A 23,150-nucleotide genomic window follows, 5' to 3' on the forward strand; every position below is an offset into this window, starting at 1 on the left:
GTGGCGCGGCGGGTGTTTTCACGTTTTAACCTTCTGAGGATCATATGTGACAACATCCACCGCGCCTCGACTAATGCTAAAAAAATAATTTGAATATATCAACAAAGTTGAAATGGTAAATTGGCCACCGTTACGATTATAAAAGCTGACGTTTCGAGCGTTAGCCCTTCGTCGGAGCAAACAAAAAAGCTCCATACAATTCCTTCTAATTTTATTAGAAGAAGTTGTATGGAGCTCTCCGAGATACTACAGTGCAAGCCCCGTGTGTCTTCTCATATTGATAGAAATTAATTTTTCTTAACAGAAAGGTCGCATAAACTTGTTGTCAGTTTGGCAGTCGCATTCCCTTAGCTTTGATATGTAAAAAATGTATCCCTTAAAAAAGCTTTGGATGATTACGCTGAGTTAATGACAACGTCCCTCTCTCCGGGACGCGAACCCCTTCATCTCAGCTTAGAAAGCCTTGAAAATGGTCCTTCTACACCAAGATAAAAGCTTGTATTCTAACGGCTCTGTACTCCGAGTTCCGGTTCAAGACAACTTATTCAGATAATCTAAAATTTTGAATCTCTTACAATTGACAACTTAGGGCCGGTTATCTAAACAAAGTTTAGCCGTTTTTTTTTTCCTTTTTTTTTAAGACGCTCTAAACTATCTTGAATTTAACTCAACCTTTTATCTGATCATTTATTTTTGGGAACCGTGTGAAGAGGGCCGAAAGCTGCAGTGGAAGAACGTTTATTTACTGAGAATGACTCTCTTATAATGAATACGTAAGGCATTCGGGTTAGACAAGGTGTAAAAAAGCGGCCTTAGTCTTTTTATTGAAAAAATGAATATGATTTTTTTGTAACTGGTGGACTTTCACTCTGGTCGACTACTCGAAGAGGGATTGTAGATTAGCTCATTTACATTTCCTAAATGAAACAGAAAAGGAAAAACAGAAAGCGAGGATATTTAATTCGTCAAAAGGTTCTTAACATTTTGCTGCCTGGGCCAGACTGGGCCTAACTAGTGCCATTGAGAGACTCGGTACCAGCCCCACTCCTCCATTGAGTGAAGTGCCCCCAGGAGATCTCTTGTCGACGTTAGCGTTCCGATCAGTTTCAAGGCTGTCGTCGTAGGCGTTTCATCGGATTTTTATTTGTCATCACCGTAAATTTATTTTCAGTTGCCAGTGAAACGGATACATACTCACGTTGGATAAATAATAAGATAGATATGGAAGGGAATGTTTCGTTTTCTGCTCGATATGAGCCCTAATTTCCTTAAGGTTGCGTTAGTTTGGGTCAAACATGGCGTCGACAAGAGAGGAACAGACGGGAAATTTTAGTGTACCAAGCGCTTTCGGTGGAGCACATCCTGGTAAATCAGTGTTAAAAGAAGCGGTTGATGCTGTTTTGAATTCTTTTGCCAAACACACGCATGGTTATGGTCGAGGTAAGTGTACAGTTTGTCAAATCATTCCCAAAGAAACAAACCGAATGAAAGCGATTGAAATATTGGAGGGATTAGGTTTTTGAACGGGAAGCAGTTAATTTACGACCGTTTTGATTACTCTTATCTTTGTCTTTACTCCTATCATTTGCAACCGTAATGTTTAAATTTTTCACCCCTATGGTAAGCTACGTTTCAGTGTTACACTGTTTATGTTTATAGTTCAATATGAGCTCTCAACACGAATGTGTCATAAAAAGCCTTGAGGCTTTTGAGTTGTTTTCCCATCTTGCTTTTGTTTCTGATATTCCGCGTTTACAATTTTATTTTCCTCGTACCATCACTGAAGAAGTGAGTCAAACTAGACATGTTATTCACCACTTTCTTGCATGATTTATTAAACATTATTTTTAAATTTCTAATTCGATCCGATAGGATGTTGCAAGTATTCCATGATACTGTCAGTATTAATCTATCGATTGTACACGAATATCTAATTTGAGCGACTACAAGAAAACGCCAATTAATTTTTATGAGTCATTCAACGTCAAAGGCCCCGACATCATAAATGATATTTTAAAGACGTGCCCAATTTTCACATAAGGTCATAGTGATTTGGAACACGATAAGTGTTATCTCTTCTTACTTAATCGCCACGCGTCGTCGTCTTCACTATCCAAAAATATTGACTGAAGGGTTCCTCCAACGACTATGTATTTTAAGCTTTCTGTTGACCATGATATTTATCTTTGTTGTGCCATTTAATTTGAACATGGCTGTATATTTTTAATTTTGTAAATTTCATTTCAATCTGGAAGTCTTTGTAGTAGGTTTGGCAAGATTTCCGTATAACCCCATAATTCATTATGCATTCTATTCTTGGATCACGGAAAGAAGAGGCAAAACAACAGATTTCCTTTGGGACTACGGCTTTGTTTTTGATTGGTATGGGGTTATACGGAAATTTTTCCATGTATCATCTAAATTACTTGTCAGATAGTTGATAAAAGTATGACAATATACTGTACCAGTTTTAGTTAGAGGCTAAATTTAAACAATGTGTGGTACAACTACGTTCTAGAAAATTTATCTGAGTAACTTTTGTGATTGTTTTATTTTACTGAGTTACCATGGTTACAAATATATTTTAGAATTTTGTCTATCCCAATTTTGCATTTTTGCAGCAAGTTATCAATTAGTGCAAACCAATTTAATACAAATTTTACATATCCTCCTGTAATCTAAGAATTGATGAAGGAAGCGTTTGCTGTGGCCAATCTGTGACCTTGTTGAATGTATTACAAAAACGAGTCAACATATTTTGAGCCATTTTCAGTAGAATGGAGAATTTGTTCAAATGGGATAATGTATCACAAAATAATTATATTGACTGCTTGTTTAGGCAGATAAACATCAATTTGTATTTAGATTTTGAATAGCCCTTATTGCATTTACGCCCAGTGTACGAGAGTTCAGCAGACTCTGAAGTTTTGAAATGAGGCTATCGGGTCACACAGGTAAAACTTTCAAGTAAAATAGAAGGAAACGGGTACGTTTGTAGGCATTTTTATTCATTTTCTTAAGGATACAGCGTGTTCTCGTCATGGTTGGACATTGTATTGCATAAGGGTGCAACAGTCTATTCAGTGAATCGGCAACTGACGAGATCCACAAGATTAGGATCGAAACCGCGGTCTTGCCAAACACGTTGAACTATCAAACTAGAGGCGAACAAAATGCTCAAAAACTTCTCAAATAAAGAACTTACAAATGACCAGATTAATTTACTGGCAAAAGGGCTTAAATTCATTCCAACACCCACTACAAAACAAAAACAGATCAGACAACAACTATTGTTTGACTTTGATCAGTTCGCAAGGAGAATGCGTCTGATTTACACATTCCGAGGGGAGGACAAAAAAACCTCTCCCTGCCATGGATACCACCAATACAAAAATCAGTAGCCCTTGAAAGCTATTTAGAAGAAGTTAAAAGTGACCTTTCAGAAATAGAAATTACAAGCCAAAAGATAATTTGCTTCCGGCCGAATGCAAGGCACTGAGGGCTTTGAAACATGACTCTGAGTTAAACCTCAAAAAGGCCAACAAAGAAACAACAACTGTAGTCATGAACAAACGCGACAAAATTTTGCCATTCCTTACTGAAATGACAGCCATTCTTTCAATCTTCCTTTCGTGATGCCAGGACAATTACCACTAAGAATTTTAACCTTTTCCTCGGCAGAGTTATATGGTCAGACATGGATTGTTTCTGGTTCTTCTCGAGAAACATTGACCCGATAGCCTCATCCTTAAACTGTAACTCCACAGACCCTTTTCATTGCAGACACCAATGCGATAAGGGCTATTGAGTCAAAAGGTGGTGAAGCTTGTTGGTGGTGGTTAAGATTTAATCACTGTTGCTTGAAAATGACAGACTCGAGAATAATGCTTACATTTTCTAAAAATTAAACAATTACGGACATAGTTTCCATCACTCAATAAAGCTTTTGTAACCCTAACACCTCAAGTTTTTATTTAGTTTTTCTAAGTCCACCTGAATCACTTTAATTGGTATGAAACTTAATTGCTAAAGTTGATAGTAGGATTTAGGAGTATAGATAATTATCTGTTTTCACCTAATTAACTCTTTTCACCCCAACGTGGGTAGGGATATTCTCGATACATTTCCCAAGGTGCTGATAAGTTTGATTTGTTTGACAAACTTTCTTCTTGTGACTTTAATGTGTGATTCAGGCATTATATTGTGTACTTTGTTTTTCAGTTAATGTTGTAGAAGCATTACAAGAATTTTGGCAAATGAAGGAAACACGAGGTGTCTCTCTCAAAGGTGGCCCCACAGTTCTTTATGAGCCAGAGCCTTCTGAGAAGCCTCCATATGTTTGCTATGTTAGTCTCCCTGGTGGCAGCTGTTTTGGAAGTTTTCAACCATGCCCAACCAAAGCTGAGGCACGAAGAAGTGCTGCAAAGATTGCCTTAATGAACTCTGTGTTTAATGAGCATCCTTCCAGGTAATACAGTCAACAGCATCTCATTTACTAATTAACAATTTATTTACCACAAACCTCACAGTTTCCTTCTATTTGATGTCTGTTTCTGAGGGCATTTCATAGTAAACTGACTGAAAACTATTCTTTAAAACTTGTCACCCAGTTGTCAATATAGCAATCTGGTTTTTCTGTAGTGTTTAAGGCTAGTCTCTATGTCTCGACCCAGATTTTCATGCAGAGTTGAATTGAAAATCTGATAGAAAGTAGTACTCAGAGATAGATTTGAATTGACTGAAATGAAAGTTGATTACCAGTGATTTAAAATGTCCTAATATTTGTAAGAAGTAAGACTGATGCTTTAGTTGGTTAATTTTAATAAATTTTCATGACAAGGAATATTAAATAATCCAAGCAATGAAACAAGAGTTAATACAAGGTCTAATGGCCTCACACATGTCACTGTTTGTACATGTATGGGTAGTTCTTTTGCCATATATGTGTGTACCTCTGGCTAGGATGTATGGTAGGCAAGTGGTTGTCAGCCTGGAAGATTCACTTTGTGGGGTCCTATATCTCTGGAGAGTAGTCGTTTGGTATAGTTTAAATACATCTGCTACTTGTAAAGGAACTTTAGATCAATGCTTCCATAACATTAAGAAACTAAACTGACTACAATCAGTTCTATTACCAATAGTGGCTTGACTTTGGGGGCAATGTTAGAGAAAATGTTGTCTTCAAGGCCAAAAAAATCAGGGAGTTATATCCAAATGCATTATTATTTTTGTCCTCAACAGAAAAATCACTGATGACTTTGTGGAGTCTGCCGTCAAAGAAGCTGAGTCCACAGAAATGCAGATTGCTTTGAAGAGAAGAACAATAAATCTGGGTGCAGACAGCTCTAAAGATCCTAACACTGGTGTGGGAGCATTCCGGTTTATGCTGGAATCAAACAAGGGAAAAACTATGTTGGAATTCCAAGATCTTATGACAATATTTCAGTTACTTCACTGGAATGGCAGTTTGAAAGCAATGAGGGATAGGAACTGCTCTCGACAGGAAGTGTTGGAGCATTATGCAGAAAGAACTATCGATGATGAGATGAGAAGTCAAATGGCATTGGACTGGATATCTCGTGAACAAGAACAAAAAGGAGTGATCAAGAGGGAGCTTGATAAGGCACTAAAGGAATTAGAACAGTGTCGAATGAGTGGACGTGAACTGAGGTTTCCTAAAGAAAAATGCAACATTTTAATGCTTGCTTGGAGTCAAATAGGGAAGGTTTAGATTCCAAGTAACATTTTACTACAACTACTTAAAATAAAAAGGAAAGGAGGTTGTGAATTTGTATCTGCAAGGTTTCCCCAAATTAAGGGGATTTCTGAAGGATAATAATTATTGTATTGTTTGTTAAAGTAATATATACAAAGTTTGATTGATTACAACATGCAGTTACATGTAGTTTGTTAACTGTATCATTCAAGGTTACTGCTTTACACCTTAACATAAGCATACTTACTTTCCATAGTGATCTCTTTAAGTGTTGTAGAATAGAGACAATATTTACCATGAGAACTTGAAGTTTTAATAGCCCAATTCCTTACTACACAGCAAGTACACAAGTGTTATACAAAATGAATACTATAAACAAACAAATGCAAAAAGACACAAAATTATTTAATACACTAAATTGTGCACATTCCAACACTGAATGATTGGCATGTTACCAACACAACAATGAGTTTCACATGGAATTGACAAAGAGAATTTGAGTGATTATCAGTCTATAGCTTTTTTAGTCAGTAATTATTTTCCTTATTCTCTTGACCTCAATGTTTGACTCTGCATGGTGTTATTCTAAAAAAAAAACAGAAGATGCAAGCCACTCTTAAGGGTCTAAATTTCTAAAGCTCATGGCAACAAAGTACCATCATGATGAAGGGAAAGCTCATTTCCTTGATCATGCTCTCAGTTTAGAGCCCTTCATTCTAGGAAAGATTTCAAAACTTGTCTGTGTCTTTCTCTATAATTTTCACACATAACTATGACACTCAGCTACATGTAGCTGATGTGTGAACATTTAATCAAAACTACATTAGTGTGCATTTAAATCAATTTTTTTTAATTTTCACACTCATTTTAGAGAGCAGATTTGCTGCCTTTGTGGTTAAAAGCAGGGTGTAAATTTACTATTGATTATGAAGTGTGTTTAGGTAACACAGAAAGGAGTTTCAGGTTATGGTTTTTGTGTATGCAACTAGACTAGAGTTCATGTTCATGTACTACTGGGATGAAATCTGTTATTATTGATTCGCACTGAAACTTAAAAAAAAGATTATTACGAACCATTTATAACATTGATGCAACAATTGCACATGTACGTGCCCATTGTTCACTTTTGCTGAATACTAATCTCATTCATACACTGTTTAATTTATGACTGTATGAGGATAATTTTACTTTTAATATAATAACTCAAACAATTCAAGCCAAGGTCATAATAATATGTTTTGCTTGTCATTATAAAAACTTCATTGATTTTATTTACTGGTTTTGTAAACTGTGCCATGCTGAATTTTGTTTGGAGAAGGGAGACATCCAAGGCCTTTATGAAACAGTGCTTCTTTTTAAGTTGTGACTCTAAATTTCAAGTCTACCTGTTATCTCCTACCATAACTTGTGGTCATGATTATAGAGTAAGAAGTTACATGTTTCACTATTCACTAGAATAAACAGAATGATTATCCAATCAATGTCCAGAAGGCTGCTACAGTAATTAAAAGTCATGAGAAACAATAAACTGGTCAGGAATCACATGTACCAAAAGGAAGTGACATTTTTGCAAAATTCTGTTCCTGAAAAGGTGTATCAAGAGGCACTTTTAGTCAGTAGAAAAGTTGCAAGCTCTAACTGTTGCCTCTGTGATTTCCTTTCAGACCATTCTCACTACAACAGTACCCTTAAAGAGATCCCTGGACACTTTTAAGTATTGATGTCTAGGTTCAAACTCTCCTATTTAATTATAGGAGAGTTTGATCCTAGACATCAATAGTAAAACCAAAACCTGGGAAATTTAATACACTGAATATCACAGCCTATTTAATATGGGGTGAGCCTCTTTTCCCAGGCACTTATTGTGAATTACATTCTTCACCCAAACAAAATATCCCATGTACAATATCACCTAAAATGGAATGGTGGAATTCCTAAGTCATATCTGTTGTTTTAATTTTGCACTTATGTATCTGGGAAGCTGAACCACCAGATGGATTATTTGATTTCAAACAATTATATATTTGCTTTGATGAAGGGCTTGTGCTCAGAATGTCAGCTTTAAGAACTCTTTTCAGTGGGCAATTTACATATATTTATTAACTCGGTGGAGGAAATCAAATTATCTTGTAATACCCCCACTGATGCAGCACCACAATTTCTTTAAAAGCTTACCCCCTTAAAGAAATGTAAAATACCACAAACATTTCACAATACTCCTTCAAATGGAATCTACTGGCTTAAAGGAACCTCAAGGTGAACTCATCAAATGGATCTAAGCCACAATATTAGGCACTGGGGTAAAACTAACACTGCTCCAAGAAAAATGGCATCTTTTGGTTTCAGCTCTTGTAATTCAGTGTATATTGGGGCACATGCTAGTTAAGTTAATCCTGTTCTTGAATTTGCTGTCGTACAAGGTCTGCATAAAGTCCATCTCTAGCCATCAATTCTTTATGTGTTCCCACCTATTACAAATTAAAGTTCATTTTTGAAGTGAGCTGAGGTTCAACACCCTACCATAGCAAAGCCACTTACAATCAACATGCTGTATCTTATAATTTTTAAATGAAAAAGCCTAAATTCACAGTAATAGTTGTGAGAAATCCATCTTGGGTCTAAAACCTATCTGTCTCACATATTCTGTTTTTAAAGTGCCTATGACATCACATTTTTTTCTCTTGTTTCTTGTAGTTGGATATCTATAGAAAATGTTTCGAAGCCTTAAAAGTGCTGAAAAAGTCAAAAAAGCATTTTTTTTTTGCTTGCAAAATACGCACAATTTGCCTTCAAATTTGTCCTGGTCATCACGCTGCCAAAATCACACATGACATCACATTGTGTACCCAGATTCTTCAAAGTCAATGGAACTTTCAGAAGAGTCGGACTCAAAAGAATCATTAGAATCACTGAACATCTCTGCCTTTTGATGCACTATCTATCTACTGCGAAGTACTGCAGAATCCTCTAAGCAACAACAGACCTTCGCGGTAAAGGTACACAATGTGACGTCATGAATAACTTGTACGGCGATAAACTAGGTCCCAGTCTTCGGGACAAATTTGAAGGCAAATTGCGTGCATTTTAAAAGCCAAAAAAATGCTTTTTACATTTTTCCAGCTCTTTTAAAGCTTCGAAACGTTTTCTATATAATATATCCAACTACAAGAAACAAGAGAAAAAAATTTTATGTCATATGCACTTTAAAACAGATGCTTAGACTGACTGGACCAGTTTGAATTTGAACTTTGCCACTTAAGTACTAATTGTTAGTGGTAACACTTCTTTTCTTTGAAAGACCTAAGTTATCTTTTAAGTTCCAAGGAAAGATCTTAATTTCAATGTGAAAAATAGCACTACAACCCTAACAACTACATCTACTGCAAAAAACTTAACTAGAACCATAAATTAAAAACACACTTTAAAATTATTTGGAACTTTTTACACAAAGTGTATGGGAAAATTATCAGATGAAAATACTTTAACCAGGGATACACCTGATATAGCAATCAAACAGCAAAGTTTAATGTCTTTACATGGGGCATGGTAACCCATATTGCCTGAGCCAGAGGCTCATGTATGAAATGCAAGACAACAACCCACCCATAGCACCCCAGGGGAGGACACCCATCACACAGTAATCTTGTGTGTGGGAAATTAACATCTCCTACCCCCAACCCTGCAGGAGACGGGACCTCCATTTATTCGTCCCTATCCGAGAAGACTAGTAATAAGAATATCTAAACCATTCCTTGATGTTATAGAAAGGCAGCATATTCTTCTCAATTATTTTAAGACCTTGAGTGTTGGTCCAGCCGGGGCTCGAACCCTCGACCTCCCGCACATCAGTCCAGCGCTCTATCCATTGAGCTAACCAGGAGGAAGTACAAGAAAGTCACAGAAACTGATGCAATTATTAATTTAAAAAAACAATGTCATACTTGCAAGAAAAACTAACCTCACGAATGTTACCATGAGAAAGAACCACAATCAAATCTGTTTTGAATATAAAAGAGAAGTTAATAAAGCTGCAACAACAGAGTTGGGTGAATAATAAAGTACTGATATGAATGAAACCTTCTTAAGTTCATCATCATACTTACCCAAAGTTATACATTCATTCATATCAGTCAAAATTATTAATTATAATACAAAAAAACTTGCAAATGCTAGTCTTTGTAGAGAATATTCAGGTTATGATCCTGCAATTCAAGATAAGGCCAGCACCAGAGATCATCAATAATACAAATACCAGTATAATATCAAATGTATAAATAAATAAAATGATGCCAGTCACATGTAGCTTCAGACTGATGCGATAGCCTGAAGGGCCTTCAAAAACATTTATCATATGATCAGATAATAATCCTTATCTATCAATTTTCAATTTCTTGTATAGAAATCTCTCAATGTTTTCACAACAACTGGTCAGAAGAATCATATGACAAAAGAAAGCTACATGGACAACTTCATATTAACTTACCAGCATTTTGTATGGTACTGAGCCTATGAGCAATGACTATGACAGTGCGGCCTAAAACAGAAATTGATGGACAAGATTAGTTTTCTCCTTTAGATTAATCAACTTGAAGTATTCCTACAGGCTTTACGAAACATCAAAATAATAATGATAGATTGTTTTATTACTGCTAGCTGGGAGGTCTTGGAATTATATTGTGAAAACTTTGGCAGAACTACAGGAACATCTAAGCCTAAGGTCGCAGTTTTTCACTGTGGAGAATGACCTTTAGGTCGTAGAAAACTTTAGTTAATATATATTTTCTCTACTTTCTCTCTAAACTCACCCTGTTAGGCACATTAAAATACCTTTTCCACACACACCTCCCACTTTGTTAAGTGAATGCAGTAAACATAAAAGGGTATCTTGAAACATTAACCCATGAAATCTCCAACTAATGGTTTGAGTAGCATATGCAACTCATAAATAGGTTGTCATGTCCCCTCTACTAATAAACTACGATTGTAATCTCTGGTCAACGTTATATTCACTTAACTGTACAGCAGCTAGGAATTAATTTAAAAGTAAATTTAAAACCTTTGGTAACTCTGTCCAAAGCTTCTTGTACAACACGTTCAGACTCTGCATCTAAGGCACTGGATGTAAATGAAAGATGACACTTAACACAAATAATTGCCCAACAAATTATTTGTAAAATTACATTCACTTCTATTTATTAATAAATCAATAGTGCAGATTCTTTAGTATCAAAAAAGCAGAACTTTCACTGAACTTCAGGAATGCTAACTACTTCAGGGAGCATCCTTGATAGCCTGGGGATAATGTCCATCATTTTATGAATTTTTGTAAATAATAATCATAATGCATATGATGCACGATCCTCACAGTAGAGAGCGCCTTTTATGCAATAGCGAAAATCAGACCAGAAAAAAATATCAGGCCTGTATGGGATTCGAACCACTGACCTCTGCGATACTAGTGCAGTGCTCTACCAATTGAGCTAACAAGCCAACTGCATGGAGCAGGCCATTAAGTTGATCTACATATCTACGTATCTAATAATGCAGCTCAAAATATATTTAACTTCATATATTCATTGTAACCAAATAATCATAATGATTTGATTTGAATAGATAACTGAACAATTAAGCATGAGAAAACCCCCCTTAGTCAGCCATCTTACTGCAGCTAATAAACTACCCTGCCAAAAGGCAAACTTAAAATACCTTGTTGCTTCATCCAGGATGAGAATAGCTGGGTTCTTTAGAAGTGCCCTGGCAATTGCAATCCTAGCAAAAAACAAACAAACAAACAAACAAACAAACAAAGTAACAAAAAAGATTTATAAACATTTTTTGTCTCAATTGAGAATTTCTTCTCAAAAACTGCAAAAAGCTGACTGAAACCTTTTACTTTATGCTCCCTGAAGTTTAAATGCTACACACCTTTGCTTTTGTCCTCCTGACACAGTCACACCTCTCTCTCCCAGGACAGTTTGGTAACCCTGTGGGAAGAAGTCAGATTAGCGCTAGTCGCGACAAGTAGCTGTAAAACCTTGAAAACCAAGTGACAAAAAAACTCATTTTATTATAATAGTATTTATTAAAAATGAAAAAAATCCTTAATAAATTAAATGGAACTGCATGCACTATAAGTTATTCTTCAGGACCCTGTTGTTCAAATCGGCTGATAATGTTATCCAATGGATGGTCAAAAGTTATCCAAAGACTTAAGTCTTATCAAAACATAATTCACAAATGTTGCCTTAGGTCACTAATTTCAATCTGCATGGATACTCCGATGGCATGATACAAATTATTCATGCCAAGACCTAGCGAAAGTTGACCCTTCCACAAACACAGTGTGGCCTCTATGGAAAAATTGTGAAGACAAGTTGGGTTTAAATTTTTAAAAGTGTAAATGCTAACCACTGACTGAGATGAAAAAGAAAAAAATCCTCTACTTTGGATTGAAGGTTGAAAACTCATTATAAATATTTGATGAAAAATGCACTGGTAAGTTCATCCAGATTCACATTTTAGTTAAAGGCTGATAGTTTCTAAAGAAATTGTTTGGGGCTGCGTCAGTGGGGGTAACGAAATAATTTGGATATATCAACAAAGTTGAAATGGTAAATTGGCCACCATAATGATTACAAAAGCTGACGTTTCGAACGTTAGCTCTTCGTCGGAGTGAATAGAGGAATTGTGGGTTGTGTGCGCTTTTATAGGTAGAAAATGGAGCTACGTTATTGATGGGAACATGGCAACGAGAAAAACACGAAAAAAATTAGTCAAATGAAAAGCATTCGTTGATTCCTGTGGGATTTAGACTGCCAGTTTGAAAGATGAGATTTTCTTCAAGAGTTTTACGGCTTTCCGTGCTACCTGAGTGTAAGGAAAGACTGCAGATTACCATATGTTGCTTAGAATGATTAGGTAAATTAAAATGTCTAGCGACTGGTTTCGATGTGTCCTTGTCATTCCTTTCCATGTCTCGAAGGTGTTCTCAGAATCGGTCACCTAGTCTTCTGTCTCTTTCGCCGATGTATATCTTTTTGCAATAAGTGCAAGTTATGCAATAGATTACAATGGCGGAGGTGCACGTGAAGTGATCGGTGATCTTAATGGATCATTTAGGTCCCGATATTTTATCAGCGTTGTGAATGAAAGGAGATGTTTTGCATTGTGCACAAGCGCATTTAAAAGTGCCTGGTTCGTCATTAGTCTGAAAAGAACTTCTGACCAAAAAATTGCCCATCATAATGACTGTTTTTGTCGCGTTTGAATGAAAGGAGCGGAGGCTGCAAAAAGATAGTGCTTGTCTCTGGATTGTTTTGAAGTAATTTAAAGTTTTTAAGAATGATGGATTTAACTGAGTGGTTGTGAGGGTGAAACGTGAAAGTGAATGTAATGAGGTCAGAATCTTCATTCTGCGACGTTTGTAATGCTGAACGTTGATCAATAAGTTGGGCGCGGTGGTAACCTGCTTGAATGACAGAAACAGGGTAACCACGTTTATCAAAAAACTGGCACATTGACTCTGATTTGTGCACAGGCAGCCCAAGCTCACTACTAGAAAAGCGGACGTGACTCTTAACGTGTTGCGCAATGTTTTATATTTATAAAGGTTTGTATGGGATGTTATCGGTTTGCCTTAAAAGAGAGAAAAAAGTGTCTTGTTTTGAAATAAAATGGGCTTACCTTATTGCTTTGCTGTTTTCTTTGTTGATTCTGAACGTCTCAGGCCATTTTGAAGCGTTTTTGGCGAGTTAGCGCTATGTTGGTGTTCAACTGCTAAAAGAAAGACAAGGCCGGAAACCTATTTTAGAAGTGTCCGTCGCCCGAAGCAAATAATTCTGCCAAAAAATTACCACCAGTCTTGATTCCTCCAGAAAATCAAAGCAGAGATGTTGCAGTTTCATTTCCATTCACTCAATTCCCAATTCCTCCCACAGATCTTTCACTAGCGATGCTTTTATCTCCAGATCGATTGGCTTTCCAATTTCAAATTTGGCTGCTTGAAACATTTGCGGCCCGTTGGCTGATCGCATAGTATGTTGGGTAACAAAAATAAGCCCGGCGAGGGTAGCCAGCGACCTGCAGTCGACAAACAAACCAATTAGCTCCCCTGGTCCCCTCGAGAGGTTTTGTCAAGACCGCATTGTTTTGATCGACCAATCAACATTGTGAGATACAATGAAATATATGAAGTTCATATATTTTGTACTGCGGCATTAGATACATATAATACACGATCCTCACAGTAGATAGCGCTATTTAAGCAATAGCGAAAATCAGACCTGACAAAAATCCCATACAGGCCTGATTTTTTTCAGGTCTGATTTTCGCTATTGCTTAAATAGCGCTATCTACTGCGAGGATCGTGTTTCATATCAATAAACATTGTGATCAAAAGAATGCGGTCTTGACCAAACCTCTCGAGGGGACCAGGGAAGCTAACTGGTTTGTTTGTCGACTGCAGGTCGCTGGCTACCCTCGCCGGGCTTATTTTTGTTACCCAACATACTATGCGATCGGCCAACGGGCCGCAAATGCTTCAAGCAGCCAAATCCGAAATTGAAAGCCAATCGATCTGGAGATAAAAGCATCGCTAGTGAAAGATCTGTGGGAGTAATTGGGAATCGAGTGAATGGAAATGAAACTGCAACATCTCTGCTTTGATTTTCTGGAGGAATCGAGACTGGTGGTAATTTTTTGGCGAAATTATTTGCTTCGGGCGACGGACACTTCCAAAATAGGTTTCCAGCCTTGTCTTTCTTTTAACAGTTGAACACCAACATAGCGCTAACTCACCGAAAATGCTTCAAAATGGCCTGAGACGTTCGGAATCAACAAAGAAAACAACAAAGCAATAAGGTAAGCCCATTTTATTTCAAAACAAGACACTTTTTTCTCTCTTTTAAGGCAAACCGATAACATCCCATACAAACCTTTATAAATATAAAACGTTGCGCAACACGTTAAGAGTCACGTCCCCTTTTCTAGAAGTGAGCTTGGGCTGCCTGCGATTTGTGGTGGAAATCAGAGTCATCACTACATAAACGACGAAGTCTTAGAAACTGAGAAAAAGGAATGGAATTCTTAACGTAGATGGATGCAAAGACGAATATAACAAGTAATTATGCGAGTCTGTAGGTTTGTAATACACACTAGTGCATAAACCGTTGCCTTCAATTGAAACTTTGATGTCTAAAAAGGATAAAGAATTGTCATTTTAGTTGCTACCCACTTTCCCTACCACAAGCATGATAAATATCTTGAAACAATAGTAAGAAATTAATTGGCTGTTTTCGACGTCACCCTGAAAGTTTAAAAGCCATTCAAAAGGATTAAAGCAATCAAAAGTATACAGTGCAATCAGTTACCTCAGGGAAACCTCTGATGAAGCCATCAGCATTTGCTTGCTGAGCTGCTGCTAGCACCTTATTTATATATAAAAAGAAAGTCAAAGGAAAGGATGTGATAAAAAATCAATGAATTTATCAGAAAATGATCGGTAATTGTGAAGAAGAGCTCCCCAAAAAACCTGTCGGCCGACAGTCGGCCGACAGACGACCAACTGTCGGCCGACTGTCGGCCGACAGTTGGTCGTCTGTCGGCCGACTGTCGGCCGACAGTCGGCCGACAGTTGGTCGTCTGTCGGCCGACAGGTTTTGCCTGAAATATAGGCTACCTGTCGGCCGCCAGTCGGCCGACAGTCGGCCGACTGTTGGTAATGTGTCGGTAACCTGTCGGTACCTTGTCGGTAGCTTGTCCGTGAAACGATCACACAATGTTAGGGATTCTAAGTTTGCCGTTACAAAAGCATATGGGTTTACTTAGTTTTACAAACAAACGGCTCCTTTAGGAGCCACCAAATAAAAAAAAGTCTTGAACCGACAGAGACAGAACCAACATGTGTATTGTTCAACATTAGATTAGCGGCGCGCTCCTAAATCAATTATCGCATCACGCATCCAAGTCTAATTATCGAATTGTTACGTATAGTATTTTATTACTTAACATAACGAGTAAAAAGATTCACAGTTGTATCATTTATTAAACTTGAAATTGGAAATAGCAATTCATCCCAAACCTGCAAGATAGATTACGATGCTAGCAACAAATACATACATACATACTTAACATACCATAAGAGGCCGCGTTGCATTGTTGGGCGATTGGAACGAAAGTGTTTGTATTGATACGTAGCTTATGGTTTTCAGAGTTTTTGGCCGAGTTTTCGATTAAATTATCTTCCTATGCGATTCTTAGATTGTCTGGTGTGTTGTAAATTACGCAAGTGATATATCCTATACGCATCTGATAACATTTTGGAAGAAACGTTTCTTTACATACTACCAACTTTGCCGTCGATCGGTAAGTAGGTGAAGTCTGTCGAGTCATACATCACCATTACGGATTGTTATGTCACGTTAACTGTTCGTTTTTTACACAATTTTTCTTTTTTCTTAACCTGTCGGTAGACTGTCGGCCGCCTGTCGGTCAACTGTCGGCCGACAGTCGGCCGACTGTCGGCCGACAGGTTTTTTGGGGAGCTCTTCTTCACAATTACCAAATGATCATAGCACAAGGTATTGTCTATCAAATATACCTCATTATCTGTCGCTTCTGGCCGGCCATAACGTATATTCTCTAAAACAGATGTTGCAAACAGCACAGGCTCCTAAATGTAAAGGACAAAACACAAAAATAATAGCAGAATGCTGGCTGGAAATGAAATTGTAAGTATACATGTTTTAATGTTTTTAGAACACAAATATCATTTCATTATTTTTTGCTGAAAACCAAGGTATGTGGTGCAAACATCCTGGTAAATATCAAACATCATTATTACCCTTATCCCTAATAATATCACAATTATTGCAACATCTCATAGGTCATGCTTAATATTATTTATCATTTACCGTCACATTTTTATTCTTAATAAATGAATGATTTTAAGAAAAAGTTGTCACTGACTTTAACAGCTAAAGGAATGGGTGAACAGAAACAACATTTGGATCACAACTGTATTATCAATAATCAGAACTTAACATGTAACTAATTTTTCACAACTATCTGCTTTCTGGTTGTAATAACAAACTAGTTTCATTCAAAATCTCTTTGTACGGCAATTTGGTTCTTGGTAATGAACTCCTACTTTTATTTGCAGTCTAAAAATACCTGATGAATAAAACCAATCACGTGTCCCCTCAGCCATGTTGGATCTAAGGAAGTTATTTCATGACCATCAAGAGCAATACTTCCACTCTTCACATCATAAAAACGTTCTAACAGGGCCGCTACTGTTGACTTTCCAGCTCCACTACTTCCACACAAAGCTACCATTTTACTAGCTGGCACCGACAGGGAGAAGTCTTTAAGAACAGTTTGTGTGGGTCGTGTAGGGTACACAAAAGTGACATCCTTAAAGCTAACTTCTCCACGTATGTTCTTAAGTGGGATTTGTTTACCACCTGTTACTGGTATAGCAGGTTTGATTGCTAGGTATTCAAAGACCCTCGCTCCTGAGCTCATGCCACGCACAATTTGGCCAAACAGGAGAGAGATGTGTCCTAAAGACCTGACATTGTAAAGAAGAAAATTAATAGCTTTAGAACTAAAAGTGTTTGTTACAAACCCACAACACAGCAGGATAGATGTTAAGGTTCAAAGGTTATCCTGGTTTAAATTTGTTCAGACCAGTTCAATTTTTATGTTTCTTTGTTTTTATTTAATATTATATTGAAATCTAAAATGGAAAAAAAATTAACTCTGAAAAAATTGGAACTGTTACAATAGCCAAGCATACAGCCTTACTGGCAGACTTGGCTGGGTTTGAGTTCGGAAAAAAGCTCAGTGGGTTTTGTCTTGATCTTATTTAGTTGTTGCACTCTTGCAGCCAAAATCTCTCTTTAATACATTTTATTAAATTTCCCAGGCAATGAAAAATTTCAATTAATTTTATTGATTGTGTTTTTGAGCTATATATGAGCTGAAGCCTGAGAAAAAGTGTCAGTCTTACTCATTCTGTTCTCACTGCCTATCAGTCATTTAAATAAATTGAATTGCATTGACTGGAAATATTGTCCAAACCTGTCAGACTCACACCAGAAATAAAGCAGACATCTCTCAATCGTCTGTAGTTTTTTTCCACCCATATTGTTAGTTACAAAATTGATCCTACTTTTTCCCCTTCAGTTAACGGGCTGCCCATCTTAGGCTCAGGCCATAAGTTGGAGGAAAATGCTTGGTCAATGACAAAGAACACAAACCATAATTAACAACAGGATCATAATCTGCCTCACTCACTCAGAGCTGTTTAGAGGTGAATAGCAAAGGATATTCAGAATTTGAGTAGCCAATCTGAGTGCTCCTTCAAAGCTATCCACTATTTAGTATGTACTAGACTATGTTAGCCAGAGGTGTTTGAATGTTTGAACATACATGTACCTATGAATGGGCTGTATTATAGAACATACATGTACCTTTGAATGGTTTGTGTAGCCACCAGGAAGCTCATCAAGTCTCCAGGTTCCATTTCTTTGGAAGCGAGAAGTGATCCACCATAATACAACACTACCAGTGCCAAGCCATTAATAGCCAGGTTTGATAAACCTTGGAACAAACCGACTCCAACACCTAACATCTCATTCAGTGTCTTGGATTTAGAGACTTCATCTTGATACAAGCTATGAGAAAATTTTGATTGTTAGGTTAAATGATCCAATTAGTGCCAATGATTTTATTAATAGTTTTATTATATTAATTACAATAGGAATTAAACTTAGTCTATTTCTTAGTATTCTGATACTTGATCTACAATTTTCTCATACATTTTAACTTTTCTTCTTTACAGACACTATCAAATTTTAAAAAAATTGAAAAAAAATTAATTTGCAAATTAAAATCAAATTTAAAGAAACCTATTAATCCAATATATGAAAGTAGTGTGTGCAAGACAAAGCTTTTTATCTTCTTACAATTCATGTATTTGCCATATTATCCTTCATCATTTCACTTTGAACCTTTCAGAAAGTAAGAGGATCTGAGGGGATGCCCATCTAAACATGTAATTCTGTTTAGCAAAGATGTATTAAAAGATGGTCTGTGAGGGTAAATGTGGTGACTGTCACAATTCTTATAACTTGCTAGCAATTACTGTAACAAAATAATGCCACTTATTACACAGCCCAAGGGCATTATATGAAGCAAATCCTGTGTTCTGATTGTTACTGAGCAGGCAAGATAGGCCTATCTTGCCTGCTCCAGATTTCCCTCTTTGATCCTGTGTAAGAAAAAAGTGTGTGGAGCAGACTTAAAGTGTTTGTAACTTGTGTACAATGTTGGCGATGGAGTTGCAAAAGGTGGCAGAAGACAGTTGAAACAAAGAAAACAAACACCCAACCAAAATTTATTGGGCCTCAAACACAGTTGGCTTTCTTTCCCAGCTCTCAAATTAAATATTAAGTCATTCTTGATTTTTATTAAAGTGACATCTTTTAGCTCGGTCTGTAATAATAATTCGTCATTGACCAAGCTTGTTCAGTCAAGATGGCTGGATATTAGGCTCGCTCTGCATTTTTATGTTTTTATAAACCTTGACTTTGTCTCAGTCCATAAAAACCCAAAAAAGAACTTGGCCAATATTTAGCCATCTTGACCTGACCCTTGGTGAATAAGGCACATTTATTATGATCCTACTTAATTTCCTTCTCTTCCATAGCAAATGCCCTCACAGTTCGCACATTTCCAAGAGCCTCATCAGCAACTGCAGTTGCCTTTGCAACCTGTGCTTGAGCAGCCCTGGAGAGCCTTCTTAACAGCGAGCCAAATAAAGTACCACCAATGATAACAACTGGTAAGATGACCATCATCATGCCTGTCAGTTTAGGTGAAATCACATAAAGCGATACCACACAGCCCACAGTTTGAGTAGTGCTGCGCAGACCTTGGGAAATTATCTGCTTAAAGGCACTCTTGAAATCTTGAATGTCCGTAGTCAACCTTCAAAGCAAGATTTCCATGATATGAATTAAAGCAAAAGTTATAAATATGTAGCCTTTGTTTTAAATACAAGAAATAATCAGCATTCAGTTTGGGGAAACAGAACGATGCTAGGGCACAAAGCACAGAAGACATTTTGACCTCTTCTGTGATATACTATTGTATAGACCCACAGCAACATATGGACTCCATTTTTGTATAATTTATAGAGAAGGCAAAATGTTGGTAATGGTGACTATCCTCTAGGAAAGAACCAGTCAAAACGTGTGCATGATACAGCTTATCTTATCTCAATCCTTCGACCTAAATTTCAGAGTGAACAAAAATAATATATCAACTGAGCAAATGTTAATTCATCCTGATAGACGATTGGACCCCAGTATTGACATTACTGAATCGGTAGTTGAGAAATGTTGGTTTTTCAAAGTAAAATTATAATAATTATGTTCAAGTTATGGTTTGCGTGTCATGCTATCACCTTAGACACACAGTCTCTTACAATGTATAATTTGTGAAGGTGTAGTATGATCGTCCGGGTGAGTGTAGTCCTGAGAAGGACTGTTGTCGGTGGCAGTGACTGACGTTTCGACAACCTGTGCGGAAGTCATCATCAGAGTCACTTGACTCTGATGATGACTTCCGCACAGGTTGTCGAAACGTCAGTCACTGCCACCGACAACAGTCCTTCTCAGGACTACACTCACCCGGACGATCATACTACACCTTCACATGTTACCCCCGGGTTCAAACCATTTACTGCAATGTATAATTTATCTCAATAATTTATTCACTCCGACAAAGGGCTACCTCTCGAAACGTCAGCTTTTGTAATCGTTACGGGGGCCAATTTACCATTTCAACTTTGTTGATATATCCAAATTATTTCGTTACTCCCACCGACCCAGCCCCAAACAGTTTCTTTCAGAAACTATCAACCTTCTTACAATGTATGCTTGCTTTTTTCTCATATACCTTAAAGCTGTACATACCATAAATTGAAGATTTTCTATGATACAAAAAAATGTTTTTGCCATTCAACTCTTAGCAAGAGGAAACATACCTGTTGACTAACTCTCCTGTTTTATGATCATCAAAGAAAGCAATGTCTTGTCGTATCAATGACGCAAACAAAGCATTGCGCATTCGCTCTGCAAGTCTCTCTCCCAAACAGGAAAGGAATGAGATATAAGCAAATGTGAGGAATGACTGAGCCCCATAAAGTGAAATCAATTTCATAGCAGGTTCTTTTAATACTTGAATTATGTCTGTGTCATGATTACCACTAGTTAGACTGGAAACTGCATTCACAAGGTTCCCAAGCAACAGCGGCAATTCAATGTTCACCATGGCAACTGCAAAAGCACTCACACTTGCTAATAGTAAAAGCCAAATATCAGGCCACAAGAATTTCCAAAATTCCCTGAAATCAAATTTTGGCTGCAACCTCTCCCCATCTTTGTCTTTGCTCTGCAAAAGGTGTGATGATGACTTGTGACTCAACTTCAGCCCACAGTAGGCATTAGAAACCTTTGATCTGACAACTAAAGCTCCAACAGCTAAGACTCCAGTATACTTAAGAAGACACCAGCAACTGAAATAAGAATTTGGTCTCTGTTCCAATAATTTCCAGACATGCAAAGTTCTCCATCTGTACGCCCCTCCAGTATTTTTTGAAGCACATTTTACAATGATTTTTGAGAATTGTTGTTCCCTAAAAACTGTTGGTCTGTTACTTCTACAAATAAAAGAGAATTGCATCACTCAAAAAAATAGAAAAGTTGTAGCAATGGGAAAGTTTGAATGAAAAAAAATTAAAATCAGCCAGAACCTCCTGGAAGTGATTGAACAACAACCATGTGCAGGGTACTCTTACCAGCATTAGTGAAGTACACATGTTTCCTCTAAACACTAATTGTGCACATAGATAGGCCCTATCATGGGGTTACTGGGATAAGGGATACTGGGGTAAAAAATTATAGGAAAACAGAATAGTTGAGGAAAAAATTAAAAGGATATGGGATATTTAAAAAGAGATTCTGGGATAACGCACTGAAATTTTGGGGATACAAACCACAGTTACACTAATTTACAGGAAATAGGATATGTATGCCAAACATTTATAGGATATGGGATACTCAGATGCTACCAATGGGCCCTCACCAGAATTAGCGCATTGTATATGCAGCATATTGCAGAAGGCAAATAATATTGCAACTATGAATTGTTCACATTGAACACAGATAAAAATGTATCTCTCAAGATCTTGTTAAGTTCTGTTGTCTCCGAAAACTCGAGCAGAAATCTTTCTAGCTAGTCCAATATGACAAGGGCTAACCTGCGTGAACCATACTGAACCTTAAATATAAAAATACTTTTTTTCAGTTATTGCAGGGGTTGATACCTGTATGCAATAAAATTTCTTGGAGCCAAACGAACGAAATAACTTCGAAAAAAAGAACAGCCAAACTTCTGAGTCAAAAGAGGGTACATCTCGTCTTCACTTGAACTTGCCGGTTATAAGCGCCCTTTGCACCAGTTCGTCCGCCATCTTAACTAGACACAAGCTTCCTAATAACACGCGTTGAACGCCTTGCAGATTTGGCCGCGAGCAGAGTGGGGTACGCAGGGAGTGGGCAAGTGACAGACACAGACATGAATATGAAAAGGTTGTAACATTCAAGAACTAATAATGATGAAAACAAACAAATAACGAATAAAAATCCAAACAATATACTAATAAGAAAAGGAAAATATAACAAAGTAGCAGACAGTAAGCTTCAAAGGAACGATGCAATACATAAAAAAAGCATAACCAACTTATTTTATTATCGTCTCTGTTGGGTTACAAAGATCAAAATAATGATAGTGCAATGCTTTTTTACCCCATACAAAATTTTTCACTCTGGGCATTTACTTGATTTAAGAGAGACAATAAACAGTGCACAATTTTTTTTTTACTTGAAGTCAAGGCTTTACATGTCTTACTTACGGAAATATAACGTCAATCGATAGATAGTAATACACCGTGGTCAGGAGCCCATTACCCATGGGCTAGCTAGGGCTCCTGCCTTGGTATATTGATTAATCAGACCAACACAAAAATGGCTTGACCGTCCAAAAATCTTTCGCCAATTGCATCCCCTCTAAAGATTAATTATGAAAGACGTCTAGGCATTCAGTGTACTGATATGATCTTCGGGATACTTCGGAGATCATTGGGCAAGTCAATAGAGGAATGAATCATATGTTGCTTATCTTTGATTCTAGCGGGTTTCACGATTTGCACATTTAGACAAATGGAGTTTTTATGTACACATGGATAAAATTAAGGAGTTAATTTGAAGTGAAACTTCGTAATACATTTTATTTTCGAATCTCGTGACTTTTCGATTGAAATTTGCGATGCCGTGAGCCCAGAAGTAACAGATAAGCGTGCAGTCTG

General features: G+C 37.1%; 2 protein-coding genes across 2 annotated transcripts; one reads left to right on the forward strand and one right to left on the reverse strand.

Annotated features, from left to right (window-relative positions):
• The first annotated feature begins 1,063 nt into the window (after positions 1-1,063).
• On the forward strand, positions 1,064-7,193 carry LOC111336816 (LIX1-like protein). The gene is made up of 3 exons (XM_022942980.2): positions 1,064-1,440; positions 4,222-4,468; positions 5,242-7,193. The coding sequence occupies exons 1-3, from the start codon at positions 1,296-1,298 to the stop codon at positions 5,729-5,731; spliced, it is 882 nt and encodes a 293-aa protein (XP_022798715.1). The 5' UTR covers positions 1,064-1,295; the 3' UTR covers positions 5,732-7,193.
• Positions 6,007-22,281, reverse strand: LOC111337759 (mitochondrial potassium channel ATP-binding subunit). Its single transcript, XM_088752388.1, has 13 exons — positions 22,110-22,281; positions 20,769-21,443; positions 19,406-19,708; positions 18,190-18,393; positions 16,886-17,285; positions 16,314-16,385; positions 15,085-15,141; positions 11,642-11,700; positions 11,423-11,485; positions 10,773-10,831; positions 10,200-10,250; positions 9,675-9,712; positions 6,007-8,184 (listed from the first exon to the last, which is right to left on the reverse strand). Exons 1-13 carry the CDS (start codon positions 22,196-22,198, stop codon positions 8,104-8,106), a joined length of 2,151 nt encoding a protein of 716 aa, XP_088608514.1. The 5' UTR covers positions 22,199-22,281; the 3' UTR covers positions 6,007-8,103.
• Positions 22,282-23,150: the final 869 nt, after the last annotated feature.

Source organism: Stylophora pistillata, chromosome 3, assembly GCF_964205215.1.
Source record: "Stylophora pistillata chromosome 3, jaStyPist1.2, whole genome shotgun sequence".
Classification (NCBI taxonomy): domain Eukaryota; kingdom Metazoa; phylum Cnidaria; class Anthozoa; order Scleractinia; family Pocilloporidae; genus Stylophora; species Stylophora pistillata.

Coding starts and splice junctions, on each gene's coding strand:
- LOC111336816 (XM_022942980.2), top strand. CDS start 1,296: ATGGCGTCGACAAGAGAGGAACAGACGGGAAATTTTAGTGTACCAAGC. Junction 1,441..4,221: donor CACGCATGGTTATGGTCGAG/GTAAGTGTACAG, acceptor TTTGTTTTTCAG/TTAATGTTGTAGAAGCATTA. Junction 4,469..5,241: donor TTTAATGAGCATCCTTCCAG/GTAATACAGTCA, acceptor TGTCCTCAACAG/AAAAATCACTGATGACTTTG.
- LOC111337759 (XM_088752388.1), bottom strand. CDS start 22,198: ATGTACCCTCTTTTGACTCAGAAGTTTGGCTGTTCTTTTTTTCGAAGT. Junction 15,142..16,313: donor CAGAAGCGACAGATAATGAG/GTATATTTGATA, acceptor TATATAAATAAG/GTGCTAGCAGCAGCTCAGCA. Junction 10,832..11,422: donor ATCCTGGATGAAGCAACAAG/GTATTTTAAGTT, acceptor ATTTACATCCAG/TGCCTTAGATGCAGAGTCTG.